The sequence below is a fragment of the Sander lucioperca genome, chromosome 2 (genome assembly GCF_008315115.2).
Source record: "Sander lucioperca isolate FBNREF2018 chromosome 2, SLUC_FBN_1.2, whole genome shotgun sequence".
NCBI classification, from domain to species: domain Eukaryota; kingdom Metazoa; phylum Chordata; class Actinopteri; order Perciformes; family Percidae; genus Sander; species Sander lucioperca.
In genome coordinates this window covers 47548904-47568616 of record NC_050174.1, presented here as the reverse complement: position 1 = coordinate 47568616, position 19713 = coordinate 47548904, and the positions used below count along the sequence as shown (strand labels likewise).

The window sequence follows — 19713 nt, the reverse complement described above, 5'->3', positions numbered from 1 at the left end:
TCACATAATGTTCATACTTTTATGTGACTTTTTAAATAAGAAATGTTATAGCAACCTAGTGTGTTCAGTCTCATAAAATTGTATATATGCCTTTCTAAACATATTTCTACGCGTATGTAATTGGTAAAGATCATTACTGTTTGTAGCTACTGGAGCTCTTGAACAACAGATGTAATTCATAAAAAATAACCTAGATTTATCAGCTTCTAAATAGTTACCGGTTAGCTAACGTTAGCCTGAAGACTTAGCAGAGCACATTAGCAGCTATAAATTTCATTTAACACACTTACGTCATCGTGTTGCATCTTTCGTTCTTCACGGAGCTGCTTGCAGCTTCACCCAACCAGACTAGTGCTTGTTATAATTATATTAAATAAGTAAATATGAAGTTATGAAGGAGTTTTTCGGTCTTCGAAGCCACATGGACGGTGTGTCAGGGAGCCACCATTTCTGTTTGCACGGGCTAGATCTCCGTGTCGTGACGTCAAAGTGAAGAAGTATCGCGATAAACTAAGTAACGTTAAATTTCCTTTTTTTTTTTTTTTTTTTTTTTTTTTTATGTATACATAATACACCATAACTTTTAGAAGAGCAATGCGACATCTAATCACGTTTAATCACTTGCATTATTTTATTGTATTTGCATAAATCGTTTTAGATTTTATGCTTTATTTTCTGTGTGAAAGTATACGAGATTCAGATAGATAGAATACCTTGATTTCCATTTATTTATAGTTGTTATTAATTATATATTAATATTTAATTACTACAGTTTTTCTCAATTGCTAAAACACTAAAACCCATTGGCTGAACAAAGTTCTCAGTTGCCTGAACTCATTTAGCTAATTGTGCAGTCTGTTGTCAATACCTTAAACCATTTCACATGGTCAAACACAATTTGCAGATCTCACTTAGACTTTTCAGCAAAACTCTAAACACATTCTCATTCTCAAAACACATTCTGCACTCTAATGCACATGTCATCCATACTGGTAAACACAAGTGGCAACAATCAAATACAAATAGAGAACACATTGATTGAGCGCAACCACTCAAAATTGATTTCACTTGTTTCAAATGCCGTGACACAACCAATATAAGCCAGTTCAGAGAGCAAACAGGTCGTTGAAAGTGGGAAGGAGAAAGTCGGAGAATGGATGGAAGAAACGATGTGAGAGGACGAGTGCGTATGCGATGTGGGCGACGAGGAGGAAGAGGACGACGAATAGGATTTTTGTCCCTTTTAGTATTGTATACTGTAATACAGTGCATTGTAGGCTGTATACTGTGCAATGAACAAATTGCATGGCCCTGAACCATTTGTTAACAGTACTGACTGCTCAATAGAGTTTGACTGGTTGCAGGTTGAGGTTCATATCAACAAAGAACAAGAATTACAGTATCACAGAGACAAAGGACACGTTTGTGAGATTCAGGGTAGGCCTACAGTACTGTAAAAACAAGGAGGAGGAAGAACAAAAGAAATTGCAAAGCAAAGTAGTAATTTCTGATCAATTTTGAGCTACTATTATTTTTTCGTTCATCAAAAGACAATGACGGAAACATATGAAATTTGTTTTGAGATTAAAAAAGTACTTCTCCCTAAGAACTATATGTTTTGAACAATGTGTTTTCTATTGTTTTGGTGCATTGTTTACTGACGGCTTGACAGTGTATATCATTTTGATCACTTTGTTTGATTTGAGAGCAGTGTTTGATTTTGAACTCAGGTAAAACTGTTTTGAGGCGAAAGTTTAATTTTGCAAGAGGAGTCAGAGGTTTTGTAAACAGTAGCCTACTTGAAGATGAGATTTTGTGTTTAATGTTTTCAGAAAATGGAGCAAGGTTTCAGAAATTGTGTTTTAGCAATTGAGAAAAACTGTAATACACTTACTTATGATACATGATTTTAGTCCTGGAGATGTTAAGTAAGACACGTAATTAGTAATACAAGTATATAAACATTGCAACACCTAATAATGGGCCATAGTTTCAATCACCATTGTGTTGGTTTTTTTTGCAATAGATGGGTATACAATACTACCATCAACTTCAACAATGATATTTGTCTTTGCTTTTACATTATGTTAACTATTAATTTAAGTAATTTAAGCTTTCTGGTTCTGGGTCAGAAGGGCTGAGGCGCAGAGCGTAACAAGGTGAGGGCTGCACCTATCACAGATATACTGTGAGTACACCGATCATCATACTCATGAACCAGAAAGATCACACTTTCAACATGGCGCTGAAGCTAACTGTACCGCCTTACCAGCTCTCTGAATGACGGTGTCACAGTTTAATATTAAACATTTATTATTTCCATCCTTCTGTCATCTCACAATACACAGAGAAAACAGCATGCAACCAGCCCGTGTGTTTGTATTTCGATTGAACAACTAGGAAAGCAGAGTTTTGTACTCTATCTGAAGAGGTGCATTGTGGGAGTGACCGCTATTACTGTCTCCATAAAATGAAGCAGCAGCGACACGTGGCGGCGTGGAGGGCAACTGCATCACCATGTTCGTATAATATTTATGTTTTAATGTGACTTCCTTTTTTAAATAATACCGTAAATCTTCTGTAACCGTTTATGGTAACACGTCACCACCAAATTATCATTAGCCTCATGCATTAATGTAAAAGCAGGATTTCACTGTTGCAGTCGGGTGAGTTTCGAGCTCATTTTAAACTATTAAGTAGTAATTATTTTCATTATGGATTAATCTTCTGATTATTTTCTCCATTAATCGATTGATTGATTGATTGATTGATTGATTGAATGATTGATTAGTTTGTAAAAATAGTGAGAAATGACAATTGCCCAGAACCCAAAGTGACACCTTCACAAAGTTTGTTTTGTCTAACCAACATTCCAATCCTCAACATTATTACTATTGCATTACAATTATTAACATTATCAAAAGGAAAACCTGGAAATGTTTTTACATGAAAAATGTCTTCAACCATCAAAATAGTTTCACAACAAGTACAGATCTTGAGTACAAAGCCATTCCATTGCTGCTGGTACTGGCTCACACTGACAAAGGTGGAATAACTACTCATCTTTTACTGAAGTAACAGTAGCAATACCACTCAGTAAAAAAGACTGTTACAAGTAAAAGTCTTATATAATAATAAGTAAAAGGAAAAAAGTATAAACAGCAAAATATACTTAGAGTTATACTTGTTGGGCAGAATGGTTCCTTTCAGAGAGTTATGTCATTAAAAGGCCTATGTATCATATTATTGGAATATTATTACTGATACTTTAACACATAAGCATTTTAATGTTACAGTTAGAGGTGGAGCTCATTTTAACTACTTTATATTGTGTATTGTTGGAAAATGTAATCTATAGCACAGTGACATATTTTATAAATTGATCAGATTTTGTTTGCAGAATCTAAATCTGTAAAGCTGTCAGATAAATGTTGTACAGTAAAAAGTACAATATTTGTCTCTGAGATGTGGTGTATGTTATTAATATTTCTCATATACATATTATAGGTCTCAATACATCAGGGGATAATTATGGTTACATAGAAGTTTAGAAACGTTTTACCACCAATTAATGTCTTCATGTCCAAAATAATTGTAACTTTTGTAATGAGTATATACACACTTATTAATAAGCTCTCGACATACTGACTAATTCTGGAAAGATTTGGAAGAATATTTCTCAGTGAAACGTAATGTCAATATACTGTATGTATATCTTATTCTACTAGTCTCTGATACATTCAAATCTTAAATTTAGCAACTTTGGCAATTGCATCATTTGTAAGATGACTCAACAAAAAGCTTATTTACCTCTAAAGATTCATGAAACAACACATTTATCTGATTGTAGGATTTTAATGTTGTGACATTATTATATTAGTATATAGTACCTTCTTAAAACTTTTATCCTGATTTGACCATCATGTTGAAGGGTCAGTCAACTTATTTTTAATATAAACACAGCAAACATGTTTGTTTAGATGGATGGAGTTTTATGTCCACCAATAAATAAATAATTTCAAACAAGATTATGACAATTGATAATGATCTTGGTCTTTATTCATGGCTAAGAATCCTGTGTTAATTTTCTTTTATTTGTTAACTGTTTCCCACTTTTCATGTAGGCTACTTCAGCTCGTCTTTTAGTAACGTCTCCTGTGAATTGAAGATATGCTTGTTGTTGTGACGTCTCTTTAAAAGTTCATCAAAATCAAATCTAAAAACAGAAAAAAAGTGACAGACTCGGGAATGAAAAAACAGAGAAATGGTTTATTTTAGTAAATAGTGTAAGCTTTTCACTGCTGTACAACACTGGCATCTGTAGTTGGCACAATTTAAAGGGACAATCCACCCAGAAACCGAATTCACACCCGTCATCACCTCATGATAATAACTGCTGTCAGTTCTGTTTGGAGGAGGATTTTCTTTGTTTTCATTTTCTATTTTTTGCTCAATAACCCCAAAAAACAGCAGCAGCAGCCTCTGGAACACGCTGTACAAACAAACCGGGAAAGAAAAATCGAAAAATCAAATGAAAGGCACCAAAAGCCACAACAGATAGAAGTCAGCCAAACAACTGAAAACTACACAGACATGCAACTCACATCGATTTACACCGAGCTATATAGGCATGCAAAAACAACACTTCTCTGAACAGGGGCTGATCGACAGCACATACACTCATTCACACACACACACACACACACACACACACACAATAGATCAATGTTTTTCTGTAAAATACGAACAGGGTGTCGCCTCCTGGACAGACGACTACTGACGTCTACATAATGAAGGGTGAAGATCCACGCAGACACTGGTCTCCACCCCCCCCATCCATCGCCTAGGAGTCTGACTACGGTCTAAACATCCTCTGAAGCCAGGTGCATTGTGGGTATCCAGGTTAACTTTAGCGGTTAAAACGGCAGCAGAGACTATATCAGCGGACACCGGCTGCTTTCTCTGAATGGGACTGAAAGACAAACTGTCCAACAACTTCTGGACGTTTCCTTGGTGACCGGAGTAAAGATTAAAGAAACCGAGGAGACAACCGGGGACAGGAGCAAGGCAGAGCGAGCTAGCAGATCAAACACACATTTCTACCTGAAACAAAGAAACAACATTGTCTGCTCTCTGACTGTTTGAACTGTAGAGGTTTCCTCCGTCATATGTTGTTTTCTTGTGATTACAATGCTATTAATTGTGGTTACGGTTTTGACATCTTAACGCCAACATGTTTATGTAGTTAATAAATCACGTTTGCCCTTTTTTGTCCTCTCCGTCCGCAGATGTTTTGAATAGATTTTCAATTGAGAAACCAGACGTGTTCTTGAATCAGAACGCGTGGGTTCTGGTCTCAGTGTTCTAGAATTTGTAGCTGTGTTTTTTAGGGAAATCAACAACAAAAAAAAGATTCTAAAAGGAATGTGGTACAATTATTCTAGAATCCCAGACTCCAGACTTGAGAATGCACATATCCAAACCAGATTACAAAACAAGTCTCAGTCTCTCTAGAATCTGAAGCTGAAAGCAAATGCGTTCACCCTTCAACATGTGTTCGTATAAAAATGGCTCACATGATTTTTTTGGGATGCGTTCTAGGAAATCTAATGAATCGAACATGTGCTTCCTTCAACATTTTTTTTGTCAGAATGGGAGGGTTCTATACATGTTGCACACATTGTGATGGGACACATTCCACAAAATCAAAAGTTTTCCAAAAATTGAACAAAATGTTCTGGAACACCACAGCCGGTTGGAGAACAAACAGGATGTGTGGGTTCCATTGTGAGAATTTAGTGTTATTAAAAACTCCATAGAATGAACTTTCATATTCCGGAGTTTGCATGTTCTAGAATTAGAATGGGCAGGTTGATGGAATACGTTCCACAATATCAAACAACATATTCTAAAACAGTAATGCAGGTGCTTTCAATTCTAGAATCAGAACAAATCATCTTCATAACTGAATGAAATGTTGTGGAACCCACATCATGGACTTGAACCAGGAGTGTTCTATATTTAAAACAGTAGGCATCCAAAATGAAAAAGCACTGGTTTGGAAACATTTACGCTCTTTAAAAAAAAAAAAAAAAAATTTGTTTCAGATGTTCGAGTCCCTTCAGGCACACGGGACGTGGATCAGGCAACATGGCTGTTTATGCTAATGTTAAGAGTTATGTCTGTGGTGGGTGAAGCTACATCAGGTAGGAGCACAGCACTGTGGGAGATAGAGTATCCTCCATCAACCCCTGACTGAGTTCTAACTGTTAAGAAGGAGGAGTGGTTTATAGGGAGCTAGGAAGTGATTGCAAGGAAGGAGCGCCCCAACCCAGACTCCATTCAGGGAAGGAGAGATTTGTCAGTCAGCAAACAGTTAAAGACAAAATAATCCTACACACCAACAGATCTGTGGAGTGCAGTTGGGATAAAATCTTCAGTCATTTTGGATGAAATCTGAATTTCAGCCATAAGCCTACAGCTAACTGGGTCATATACAGTATACACAGATCAGAAGAGATGTGACATAAAACCAACAAAGAGATAATATACAAAGAAAACAAGGCGATCTGAATGTGCCGGCTCATATAAACAAAGAAGTAACTATACAGGGCGCTGATGTGAAAGCAGAAGAAAAGATAAGGGAAAAGATTTTTTTTTTTTATAAAAACATATAAATCAACTTCCAACAGATGAACACTGGATGACTGGTTGGATCAACAAACCACATCGCGCTTGAGTCCAACCAATCAGAAATGAGCGCCTCAGACAGGGGGCGGGGCATCACGACTGCTACAGTTTTACCTTCAGGCTCAGTGATTTGTCAGTTGTGCCAGCATTTTGGCTTTTATTAAACTGATCAATACTGCATCAGCTGTCCTAGGGAAGCCATTAAAGGAACATTCAGACATTTTGTCTTTGCTCCAAGATAACCTCAACACCTTATTTAACATTTATAACCAGTAATAAACATGTAATAAAGGTTTATAACACACCATGTGAATGTATTACTTAAAAACTATAACTCGTAGAATTGTCTTCATGTAGTATAAGTTAAAATTGTTGACAAATACTTAACATTAACAAACATATATCTACTTACAACTACATCCTAGTTTGTTATAAACCATTAAGTAATGGTTCTATACTGATTGATAAATGTTAAATAATCTAGGACCGACACAAGTGTTTCTTTGACCTGAACTAGTTCTCATCTGGACCAGAATCCATGAAAAGTTTGTGCGACCAATTTAAGTAGCTCGTTAGCATCATTAGCATTCCTACTGAAAACTGAATCTGGGCGGCGACCACGAGCACTACCTTTGAGCAGTAGCTAACCAGTTTATGAGGACAGCCAACAACGCTAACAGGCCACTTTGGACCAACTGATGCAGCCAAACAAACACACCTGAGCCTCTCCCACTGTCTGATGGAAGTCATTATGGGTAATGTAGGAATCAGCAGCAACAGGGGAAAAAAAAAGCCAAATGCTAAAAGAATGTCAAAAGAAAACAGTCTGTCTCTGTGTCCTCTGGTTTTTCCACGGCTTCCTTCACACTTTATTCCACTCAGCGTCTTTGTTTGTTAACAGGTGACCTGCAGGTAGGCAGGTTAAGTGAAACCCTCTGTATTTGGACCTCTAATAGCACAATAGTCCACGTACACCTTCTATAAATACAGATGGAGACAGACGATGGGTCAGCTTTCACTTCATCTACAGGTTTCTGTCTTCCTAAAGTCCCATCCCTTCATTAACCCCGGCAGACTCAGACCTGTCTGTCCCCCTTCCTCTGACGACGGAGAGCTCAAGCGGTCTGACAGGGTTTCAGGAAAGGGGGGGGGGTGAGGTCTTTCTGTTTACCTAAATAGTTTCAGACCTGCTTTGATTCTGGAGAAAATTATATTTGGGTCAGAAGATGTTTTTGTTGTGTCTGGAGGATCTCAGGATCGGGTCCCCGCAGATTTCAACTTCTAGAAATCAAGTTTTCAAACTCAACCAGCAGTTTTTTTTTCGATTTTAGCCAAGTTTTTGTGTATTACCGCCACAAATGTTCCAAAATAGTATTTAACAATACAGCTTTAAGTTATTCCATATAACACAGGATCCCTGGTCTTCTTTGGGGCCCACAAACCAGTTTTGTGTCAGAGGAAGCATCCAAACAGAGTCTAAAGAAATCTGGACAATAATGATGGATTATAAGATGACTGGATACACCTGAAGACTTGGAGCTGGTTGTAGTTTTTCTGTCTTGGTGAGGGGCTGGGCTTCCATAACCACATGTTTTTCTTGTGTTTAAGGCGAAAGAGTAAAGAATGGTATTGTTTGTCTCAGGCGTCTCTATAGATCGTGGATGTTTTAAACCCTAGCCGTAGTTTTCCTTCGCTTGGGGATTTCGGTGGGGTTATTTCGGTGGGTCTAGGCAGGTCTCAGTAAGTCTTTTTGGGGGTCCTGGACCGGCTTTCTGGTCTTAGGAGGTCTTGACCAGGTCGTAGACGTAGATGTGAAAGTCGTCGTCGAACTTGATGAAGTAGACGGAGGGCTTGGCCTCCACCTGGTGGATGACCATACCCGACCGTTTCCCGCCGTCCTCTTTGGCGTACTCCACCTGTTTGCCCACCAGACTGTCGACCACCTCGCCGGGTTCCCGCTCCGCTGCCACGCTGTCGTCTGCAGAGGGGAAGACAGAGAGAGGGAGAGAGAGAATAAGAGAGAGACAGGTGATGTGTCTGGTAGTACTAACTCATGTAGAAACATTAGTTATAAAAACCTCTCGTTTCAGAGACAAATGACTAACTCAAAAACTAAAACTTTAGTTGAAAGACTAACAGTGAGCCTAAATGAGGTGCTGAAATGAACACTGGTGACACTGGTGCCCAGTAGAAGAAGACTCACTGGAGTCGGGCATGATGCGCAGGTCTCCCTCCTTGTAGTCGTCCAGCAGCTGGTACATGTAGAGGACCGGGTCTTTCTCGTAGGTGATGTAGAACCAGGCGGTCATGATGGGAGCTCGAGCCAGCACCATCCCCCTCCACTCCTCCTTCGGCCCGTCCTCCGTCTCAAACATGTGCTCCACCGCTTTACCGATCATTGTTTCAGCCAGCATCGAGTCGCTGACACGGGCCGGAGCTGAGCCAATCACAGAGAGGCAGAGAGGGGGTTAATAGTGACATCATCAGAGTCTGTGCTCACTCACTACACTACATCAACATAGTAAACTGTTGCCCCCCACCCTGTCAGACACACACTAATCCTAGTGGCGGGCACTGGACGGGAAATTGACAAATGCGTCGGTCTTAAACTAGCAAAGACACTTGCGTCGGGGGTGCGCAGGGTGCAAGATAGGGCCCCTTAAGTGGAAGCTACTTTTTAGCACCCTTTCCTTTCTCCCCTCATTGGACTAAGTTTGTGGACACTAGTGTGTGCGTGCATCAATAAGTAAGTCTGATGTGTACGATTTATGAATGTACGTTAGCAACAGAAGGCTAATTCACGAGGGTGCTAATTTATGTGTGAGCTAATATTGCGCATCTGTTCATGTGCGCTGCAAGAGTTACATTTCTGTTTATTGAATGCATTATTCAGTGCAAATATAACCGAGAATGTAGTTTAATCTCAGTAATGATGGTATATTAGGTTATTACGCTCTGTTAAAGGTAAACGTTCCACTGTACTGTCGTTACACAGATCTGATTGAGTATAGTATAGACTTTACAGCACGGTAGTTAAGTGAAAGTGGGTCAAGTTGTAATTTACTGCCCCTACCAGCAGGCGGCAACATAGCCATGTAATACTGTCTATTTACAGAGGCCATTTAATCTCTGATCGTTTCTACGTTAACTGTTAGCCCATAGTAGTAGAAAAAAATATTTATGTAAAGAGATATAGTAAAACAAAAAGTGCTTAACCCCCCCACCCCATCGCCCAACCCTATTAGTCGATTCATCAATTAGAGGATAATCGATTAATTTGTTGTTTTTTAAGTCACTTTCTCTGCTGTCTATTCTGTAATGTCTCAGGATTTATTTGTTTTATGTGTTTTAGATATGAAATTAAATAAAAAAATAATTTAGCATTTTGAAACCAGTTCCATGTCGGAAAAGAACTGCTAACGATCAGTTAGCAAGAAGCTCATTTCAGTCCAACAACAAAACTGCGTCAGAGCTTCAGTGTGTTGAGCTGCAGTTCCTCCAACGTCCACTAGATGCTGCTGTTATCAAACTCTAACTATATATCTATCTAATAAAGTGGGACGCCTCTGTATGTGTGTGTGTGTGTGTGTGTGTGTGTGTGTGTGTGTGTGTGTGTGTATGTGTATGTGTATGTGTATGTGTGTGTGTGTGTGTGTGTGTGTGTGTGTGTGTGTGTGTGTGTGTGTGTGTGTGTATGTCTGTGCGTCTGTCATTGCAATATCTCATGAACCGTTCATCCAATCTACTTCACACTTGGTTTCCTGGGTACCCAATGAACTTGGGGTTTGGAGCAATTTGGACAGCATTGGATATTAGATTTTTCAAAATAAAACTAAATGGCCCAACAATAAGCTGCTCGCGCGCAGCACGCAGCAGACTGTTGACACGCTCTGGACAGCAGCGGGAGGGGGCGCACACATGCACACACACTGTCCAGTGGGTGCTGGTTGATTAACGCAGATATGTGCTGATTAGCTTTCATTACCGGGTCGGGTGGGTAGCACACCGCCATGAGTCCATGAGGCAACTGTCTGATTAGGTACTCCACATTTTCATTGTGATATTTTGTGATTAAATTCTGAATCTTCTACGTTCTCTGTCAGGTAAATACAGTAGTACAATGTCTTCCTCTGATGTAGAAGTAGCCTACACTGTAAGTCAGTAGTAGGCTATACAGTGGAGTTGCATATTAAGTGGTTCAGGGTCCTTCTGTAAGTAATTTTGGGGTACAATTTGGTTTTGGAGAAAGCTTCAAGCAGCAATCCCACATGCCAAGCAATCGGCGGGCACTGTACTAGTTGAAGTGAATGGGAAAACCCCCAAAGTCTGTTCAGCGTGGTAAGAAGGTAACAGTGTTCCTCACCCACTCTGTCAGGAAGGACCTCCAGCTCCACCACCCTCTCATCACTGTGCAGCTCCAGGCCGTAGATGCAGTCGAAGCCGTCGTATTTGATCAGGTAGAGGGACGGGTTCACAGGGACCTGGTCCAGGACCGTCCCCTTCCACTGGGACGACTTACCTAAGAGGAAACAGAGACACACACACAAAGATTTATTAGCTACACAAGAAACAAAGAAACTCTGACCCTGATCGAGTACTTTCTTTTGTAACAACGTATGTTTGTTCTGAAGTTTGAGTGTAAACTAACTAATATTCGCCATCATGATCACAAAAAGGATAAACTGAGAATAAGAAGTCTAGTCTTCTCAAGTCTTCAGAAGCACAACATATTGTCTTTCAACAGCTGATGTCAGACCCCTAAAACATGTCTTTAAATCAGACTTACTGCCCTCCTTCCAGATGTGCTGGATCCTGCAGCCCACAATATTCCTTCTGGGCTGAGTGAGAGTCTTACTGGGACCAACACTGGTCCTCTGTTTCCTGCAGGGAGACAGAGGAAAACATATTTAGAGATAAAGTCATATCTGGCCTCTTTAAAAAAACACTTTTAATCATGAATGTATAAATGAAAAGGAGCTCAGAACGTCTGATTACATTCATCAGACTTACTTGTGTGAGTTTTTCTTCTTCATCATGTTTGCAGACACACCTGAATGTCCTGAAACACAAACACAAACATTCAGCATCCACCATACAGACGAGTGGTGCGTTCAAGGACGTCTGAGGTCAGCAAAACAAGAAATGTTCTAATGTGAAAAACATTTTCATTTTTATGACATCCATGTTTGAATACTGTTTGACATCCAAAATACGATTCTTTTTGTTTTTCAACTTTGAGAAGAAATCGGTCAGTGATCCTGTCAGAACATCATCAAATGTTTGATGTGTTTTGTAACTCACCCCCGTCTGGTCGGGGGGGCCGTGGGGCCGCTGGGCTCTTGAATGGGGTCTTCATTCATCCACCTGTAGGGGGGCAGCCAGCCAGGCCGCCGGTCCGGGGTTAAATGCTGGGAGTCAGTCTGCGTGACACCAGGCAGGGGTCTGTGTGTGTATGTGTGTGTGTGCGTGTGTGTGTGTGTGTGTGTGTGTGTGTGTGTGTGTGTGTGTGTGTGTGTGTGTGTGTGTGTGTGTGGGGGTGAGGATGGAGGGAGGGGGCAAAGGGGGGAGGAGGGTAGGGAAAGGAGGGAAGAGGTGGTGGAAAAGTAAGGAGCACCAGGAATTAGGCTGGGCCCTGGACAGGCTGCATACAGGCCGGGTAGAGACTAAACCCTGGAGACTGAGGTGACGTCACAGCTGATGGAAGCGATGATGAAACAGTGTGTTCAGCCTGAGGAGGGAGACCAGACATGAATATTAACCTATTAAGTCACCATTTTCATTTCTTTCATACCTCATCACCCATACATTTAAAAAAAAAATGTACATCCTATTTTGAATTGATAACATCAATGATTTTATCTTCTGAACAGATTATGAGTAAATGTCTTTATTCTAAAGGCAAAAAAACAGAAAGGTAGTACAGAAAAATGTATTATTCAAGCAGGGAAACTGTATTTTTAAATATTTTTTGTGTAATTTTCTATTCTATATTTATGTGTCTTGTCTATGCACCAAAACAAATGTGTTGTATGTGAAAACCTACTTAGCAATACATTCTGATCAGAGTTTGACTCTCAGCTTGAGCTCTGACTAACCTGATTATTGTTCAACCCAAAAAAACAAACTGATTTAGTTTATAATTAAAGAAAACTAAATCTTCACATTGTAGAAGCTGGAACCAGACAATGGTCGTTATCTTTGCTTGAAAAATTATAACTTTTTTATCTTTATAGGTCAAATGATGAATTAACAAAACACTGGCAGATTATTCAATAATGATTAGCTGCAGCCCTATTTCCATGGATAATGCTAGCACACTGCAATTGTCTTATCTGTTGCATTATTATTGTTTTTTTCTTGTTTATTATAGTCTATTTCATTCTATTTTATTTTTGTATCTTTTTATATTGTCTGTAATTTATAATTTAACTGGCCTCCTAAAAATGTTTTCATCCAGGTTCAACCATGTGGAGCACGTAACTTTGAAGTGCTGTAAAAAAGAGAACTATTATTGATTAATCTGCTTAAATTATGCCTTAATTATCATCTAAAAATGTCAAAGAACAGTGAAAAATCACTATCACAAGTTCTCGAGTTGACATATTCAGGTGTCTTGTTTATTATTATAACAGACAAACGGTTAGATGATTTACTATTTTCTGATTAATCAGTTATCGGACTGACCTTTTCATATGTAGTTTAGTGAAACCACAATACGCAGGTGTCTGAAACATCCCAGCAGAATGTTTCTCATCACTAACTTTATGTAAATTATCACTGAGATTCAGTCTCAAAACCACAAGTAATGACTTTATCACTTTATGTCTCTGAAGCTCAGTGATGTCACTACCAACTGATTATTTGCATTATGAAAAGCTCACCATGAAGCACAGAACAGACCTTGTTTAAAATAGCAGACACCAACATGTCAGTAAAAATCTGAATGAACTTGAATCCAACAGGCAGCAGAGAGAAAACCTTCTGGTAACCACATATAGAAACTGTCTGACAAGGTCACAGATGCTGGCAGCAAAAACACAGAATGCTGGGAAACTGCGGACATGATAACAACTAGGGCGGCACAATATATAGTTGCTTTTTTTTTTAATCGTCATAGCAATATCAACTGCCGCAATAAACGCATCGCGAAAGGCTGCGACATATCGCAAAAGACACTCAGAGATTTTGTGTTATTTGAAAGAAAATATCAGTAAAAAACTGCACTTTAAAATGTAACTGTCTTTTTTTTTTTTTTTAGTGATGCCTTTTACGTTTAATTCAATGTTCAATTTGTTTAATTAAAGAATGATGGAAATGATTTCCTTTCATTTGTTTTAAACTCAACATGCAATTTTTTTGTATTTTAGCAGAATACTGAAAGCAGCAGAAAAGCATAACGGAGAGCACTGTTTATTTATCGCAAGTATCATAATGTTATCGCGATTTCAACAACGTTATCGTATTTTTTCCTCATATGGTGCAGCCCAAATAACAGCACACAGAAACACTCCTGATGTTCACAGATAAACTGCTTTATGGAGATAAAATAACCTTAGAAGAGCTGCAAGCTGCACAACACCAACCACAACTGCAACACAAACCTGCTGCTGCTGCTGCTGCTACATGATCACATACATGCAGCGCTGCAGAAACACTACACCGCTGCAGCACTGGCTCAGAACAGACCAGGATCAGACCAGGATCAACCCCACCACAGAGGCCACATAACCGCGTTTCCAACAAGCACTCCACTCCACATCAGTTCATTCCACATTAGAAGGGTTGTTTTAGCGTTTCCATTAGCAAAAGTTGTGGATTGTACCCGTTACCTGCTACTTCTTTTGTTACCACCTCGTTTCCAAGCAAGCTGAGCCGATAACAGAAGGTAGGGCTGAGCGTTACGGCCAAAAACTTCTATCCCCATATACAGTAGGTCATTAAATATCTCAAAAATGATATATCCCACGGTATAGCATGTTTTCTGGTAATTCAATAAACCAAAAGCTTATATGAAACTACATGGTAAAGCCTGTTGTATACTCCTGTGTGAATTAAATAGTTAACAAATGAAAAGTACTCAATATTTTCTTATTTTATTAAGAACTTTTGTCAAAAAGGAACATAACATGGAAGGACCAGAACTAAAGCCTCGTCCAAATGACGTAAATATTGGCGCAACGTAGTTCGGTCGCTGGTTTTAAGACATTGCGATAGAAACCATACAGAAAAAAGGTATACAATAGACATTTTGATATTGTTTAGGGATTAACCGTTTACCGTTAACCGACAATAGGAATTTTGACCGATTATCACTATCAGTTAAATCCACAGGATGTGGTGAGGACAGGCTCAGACAGCAGCGAACTTGTGTCAATCGCACAGACGCGCAAGTGGTTTCTAGGAAAATGGCTGCATGTGCCCACAACAACGCACGGAACATCATGGCTGTGCGACAAGTACAAGTTTGCAGCTGTCCTCGGACGGGGAGCGCGTAAAGTACGCCAGAGCATCCCGGGCAGGAGGATTGGGACTTTTTTGCCTGCTTGTCGGTTAACGGTAATGACTGGTTAACAAGGGTCGGCTATCCATCTGAAAAAAATATCTAAATTAGCATCCCTAATATCGTTGGGACGACATATATTGTCATATCACCCAGCCCTCCTAGAAGATGGAGATGGGAAACAATAATCGCATAACGGCAGTGAATGGAAACAAGCTTTAATATGCCGATTTTCTTGAAATTCGGTTACAATTTGCAATACATTTGGATGGAAGCCTTATAGTGTTTACATGTATCAAGGTTATTATCTATTATTAATTATTATCTGGTTGTGTGTTGCGCACAGAAATGAATTGCGAATGAAGAGACTATTACTTCAGATAATCCTTTTTGTTGATAGGATGGATGGATTAATCTGCTCCTGTGGCGTGTAAACACCTGGAGGAATAATTGCTGATTAGGGCTGGGTACCGAACTTCGATTGAAGTTGCACTTTTTAGGCACCGACCAAATTGCATCCATAGTATCGAGTATCGAAAAATGCCTTGTCATTCAATACCAATTTTCAATACCTAATGAGTAAATCTCATCAGCGTCAGTGAGCCAAAAAGCATGCAGCATGCTTGTACCAAGATCTAACAATGCTGCTGATTGGCTGTCTACACATCACAGAGGCACGCGGGAAAAAACTCTACGACAGCACAGAGACGGGGCTCCCGTGTGTGTTGTTGTTGTATGTTGAGAGGGTTGACTACAGTGTGCGTCACATAGGTGTTAAGGAGCTGTTATTGTTTTTTGTTAAAATGATTTCTATAAAATTGATATAAAAAAAAGCATCGCTCAGGAACAAGTATCGAAGTCACAGTATCGTATCGTTGCCGGTATTAAAATCGTTGACCGATACCCAGCTCTTCTGCTGACTCATTTTCTGTTTATCAATTAACCGATTAGTAACTAATCATTTCAGCTGGAAACTAAACTATTTGATTTGAGCGTAAATAGACTTACTGTTCCAGACTCCCCAGGAGAAAACAATGTCATGGTGTTTTGGGAGTGACAACAAGTCATCTTCACAAAATGATCTTCACAAAATGATAATCCGTAATGTGTCAGTAACATTTAGGTGTCACTAACCTCACCTGAGTTTACCTGACAGTGTCTTGTACTCTAAACACAAATCTGTGTCTTCCTACATTGTGTTTGTATATCAGACATGATCCTATGCACACTAACACATGCATTCAGTGTGTGTGTGTGTGTGTGTTTGTTTGTGTGTGGATCACATAGATCACATTAAAGTATGCAAGTCACATTACAATAACAGCAAGGTATCATTAATGTGTGTTTTTGTAAATATAACTGTGTTTTTGGCTGCTGCTGATGAAGATGACCATTCAGAGGTCACAGTTTACCCTCTTCCTCATCCTCCTCCTCCTCCTCCTCATTAACTGACCACCACACAAACCTGCCCTGCTGTGACACTACAACATATCTAAATATGTGCAGAGATAATTGGTCAACCCCTCCAGACGGCCGCCATATTGCACCAGTATTTACAAAACCCGCATCAGTGCAAAAAAAAAGGCGCAAGCGAACAAAGGGAGAGGGAGGTCTGTGAGGGAGAAAACACAGGCGCTAAGCTAGCTGGTTTGCGGTAAAACGTCAAACCGGACAAACGGCCCATTAAACGGCTCGTTCGGCGGTGCCAGAGGCCGCACTTTCTTACCGATACAGCAATCAGTGTCGCCGCATAATCCCGATCAACCGCCGTGGCTCCAAATTGATCCGCTCTGCCTCCGTTTGGTTCTTCGCTGCGACAAGCTAGCTGCGCTAAGATGGAGGGATGACGGAAGTCAGGCGACGCGGCCTCCAAAATAAAAGCACGGATTTTGCTGCAATGTGATATTTTTCTTTCTTTTTTTACGAATTAAAGGAATACTAAGCATGCACTTTATTCAGATTGAAATAAAGACATTTGTGTAGGAAAACTTACATATGTATTTTTAAATGAGTATATATTTTATAATTAGGCTACTAGGACACTATTAGTGGTGAAATCATAGACTGTAAAAAAGAACATATTAACAGTCTATGGGTGGAATGTAAGTTACTCAAGTAGCCTACAGTACGATTAGGGTGGGCGATGTGGCCAAAATCTTCTATCCTGATATAGGTCATTTCATATCTCGGTAGCGATATATATCACGATATATAGAATGTTTTCTGGCATTTCAATAAATAAATAGTCTATACGAAATAACCACATGGTAAAGCCTGTTTATACTCCTGCTCCTTGGCCTAAATACTTGAAAAATGAAAGGTATAGCCTACTTAGTATTTTTTGTCATTTTATTAAGAACTTTAGCGGAAAATAAACATAACGTGGAAGGATCAGAATGTAAAACATCGTCCAAAGACGTAAATATTGCCATAAAGCAGTTTTTGGACATCACGAATGATTTTGAAAATATATACAGTAGATATTTTTACATTGTTTTAGCAATATATATCTTCCTCCTTCTATCGCCAAAGAAGGACTTTATCTCAATATGTCACGATGTCGGTTCATGTAGGCCTATGTGAAATCATGGGTTATGTAATGCAATTGGTGCTAATCGCAGTAAACTAGCACTGTTACAGTGTGTTAATGTAAAGTTTGATTATAAACCAAAACCATTTTCGGGTTGAAGAGGAACAATGCGGATTCCGTCCTGTTCGTGGAACAATGGACCAGATCAGATTTGCACTCTCGCAAGGATCCTGGAGGGAGCCTGGGAGTATGCCCATCCGGTCTACATGTGCTTTGTGGATCTGGAGAAGGAGCATGACCGGGTCCCCGGGAGATACTGTGGGAGGTGCTGTGGGAGTATGGGGTGAGGGGGTCTCTTCTCAGGGCCATCCAATCTCTGTACGACCAAAGTGAGAGCTGTGTCCGGGGGACTCGTTTCAGGTGAGGGTTGGCCTCCGCCAGGGCGCTTTGTCACCAATCCTGTTTGTAATATTTATGGACAGGATATTGAGGCGTAGTCGTGGTGGAGAGGGGTTGCAGTTCGGTGGGCTGGGGATCTCATCGCTGCTCTTTGCAGATGATGTGGTCCTGATGGCATCGGCCTGCGACCTTCAGCACTCACTGGATCGGTTCGCAGCTGAGTGTGAATCGGCTGGGATGAGGATCAGCACCTCTAAATCGGAGGCCATGGTTCTCAGCAGGAAACCAATGTAGTGCCTCCAGGTAGGGAATGAGTCCTTACCCCAAGTGAAGGAGTTCAAATACCTTGGGGTCTTGTTCGCGAGTGAGGGGACAATGGAGCGGGAGATTGGTCGGAGAATCGGCGCAGCGGGGGCGGTATTAGGCTACATTCAATTTATCACACCGTTGTGACGAAAAGAGAGCTGAGCCAGAAGGCAAATCTCTTGATCTACCGGTCAGTTTTCGTTCCTACCCTCATCTATGGTCACGAAGGCTGGGTCATGACCGAAAGAATGAGATCCAGGGTAGGCTACAAGCGGCAGAAATGGGTTCCCTCAGGAGGGTGGCTGACCCTAGAGATAGGGTGAGAAGCTCAGTCATCCGTGAGGAGCTCGGAGTAGAGCCGCTGCTCCTTTGCGTCGAAAGGAGCCAGTTGAGGTGGTTTGGGCATCTAGTAAGGATGCCCCCTGGGCGCCTCCCTACGGAGGTGTTCCAGGCACGTCCAGCTGGGAGGAGGCCTCGGGGAAGACCCAGGACTAGGTGGAGGGATTATATCTCCAACCTGGCCTGGGAACGCCTCGGGATCCCCCAGTCGGAGCTGGTTAATGTGGCTCGGGAAAGGGAAGTTTGGGGTCCCCTGCTGGAGCTGCTGCCCCCGTGACCCGACCCCCTGATAAGTGGACGAAGATGGATGGATGGAACTTTTTATAGTTTTTCATATTTTTTTTTATTGTATTTCTTTGTTTGGCAGTACTTGCTTTTATTTCTATTTTCTCTTACTATGTTTGTAATTATGTACTAAAACACCAAGGCAAATTCCTTGTAAACCTACTTGGCAATAAACCTTATTCTGATTTTAAATGTCTTGTTCACTCTAATTAAAACCATCAAATTTGGTATCACTGTCGTCAAGTGTTGTAGCGCTTGTGATGAGGCTTTTATTTTTTAAATTTTAACCGGAAGTGTAATTTATTATGCTGGTTGCCTTGACACTGGTTGTTGTGCAGGTTTGCGTTGAAGCCAAAAATTCTTCAACGGCCGAGTCCCGCCTTTCTGCCCCTTGCTAAATAGTGATCCAAGAGAATGTTGGCAGCTTGGTTTGCTTCTCTGTCTTCCTGCCAAATACTGAGATCCTCGGTTAACCCGTTTTTCTCACAGATGGAGGCGTACAAGTAGAATCATTTAACTGCAGATAGTATTTGGCTTTTGTTATGATATTGAATTTACGACGCCGTCTGCCTTATACGTTGCTAAATTAATCAAACACCATCTGCATTGTAGTATGGACGGTGGCACAGCAGGGGGCGCTCTCAATTGGTTATATAGGGTGGGG

At 40.3% G+C, this 19713-nt stretch overlaps 2 protein-coding genes and 1 non-coding gene across 3 annotated transcripts in view; all 3 read right to left on the bottom strand.

Moving 5' to 3' along the window:
* mak16 (MAK16 homolog (S. cerevisiae)) overlaps positions 1-496 on the bottom strand; it is a 7406-nt gene extending 6910 nt beyond the window's left edge. Inside the window, exon 1 of the mRNA XM_031309031.2 lies at positions 291-496. Within this exon, the coding sequence (XP_031164891.1) occupies positions 291-305 (15 nt within the window). The 5' untranslated portion in view covers positions 306-496. The remainder of the gene's footprint in view (positions 1-290) is intronic.
* A 1630-nt stretch (positions 497-2126) lies between these two features.
* Positions 2127-2227, bottom strand: LOC116056921. The gene has a single exon (XR_004106692.1). It is a non-coding gene; the product is annotated as a small nucleolar RNA U13 (small nucleolar RNA).
* A 2024-nt stretch (positions 2228-4251) lies between these two features.
* Positions 4252-17049, bottom strand: spinb (spindlin b). The gene is given in 8 exon segments (XM_031308721.2): positions 4252-8668; positions 8894-9127; positions 11054-11209; positions 11477-11571; positions 11701-11749; positions 11992-12019; positions 12021-12418; positions 16917-17049. Coding segments are annotated over 7 exon segments (792 nt in total). The 5' UTR covers positions 12051-12418; positions 16917-17049; the 3' UTR covers positions 4252-8468.
* Between the last annotated feature and the right edge of the window lie 2664 nt (positions 17050-19713).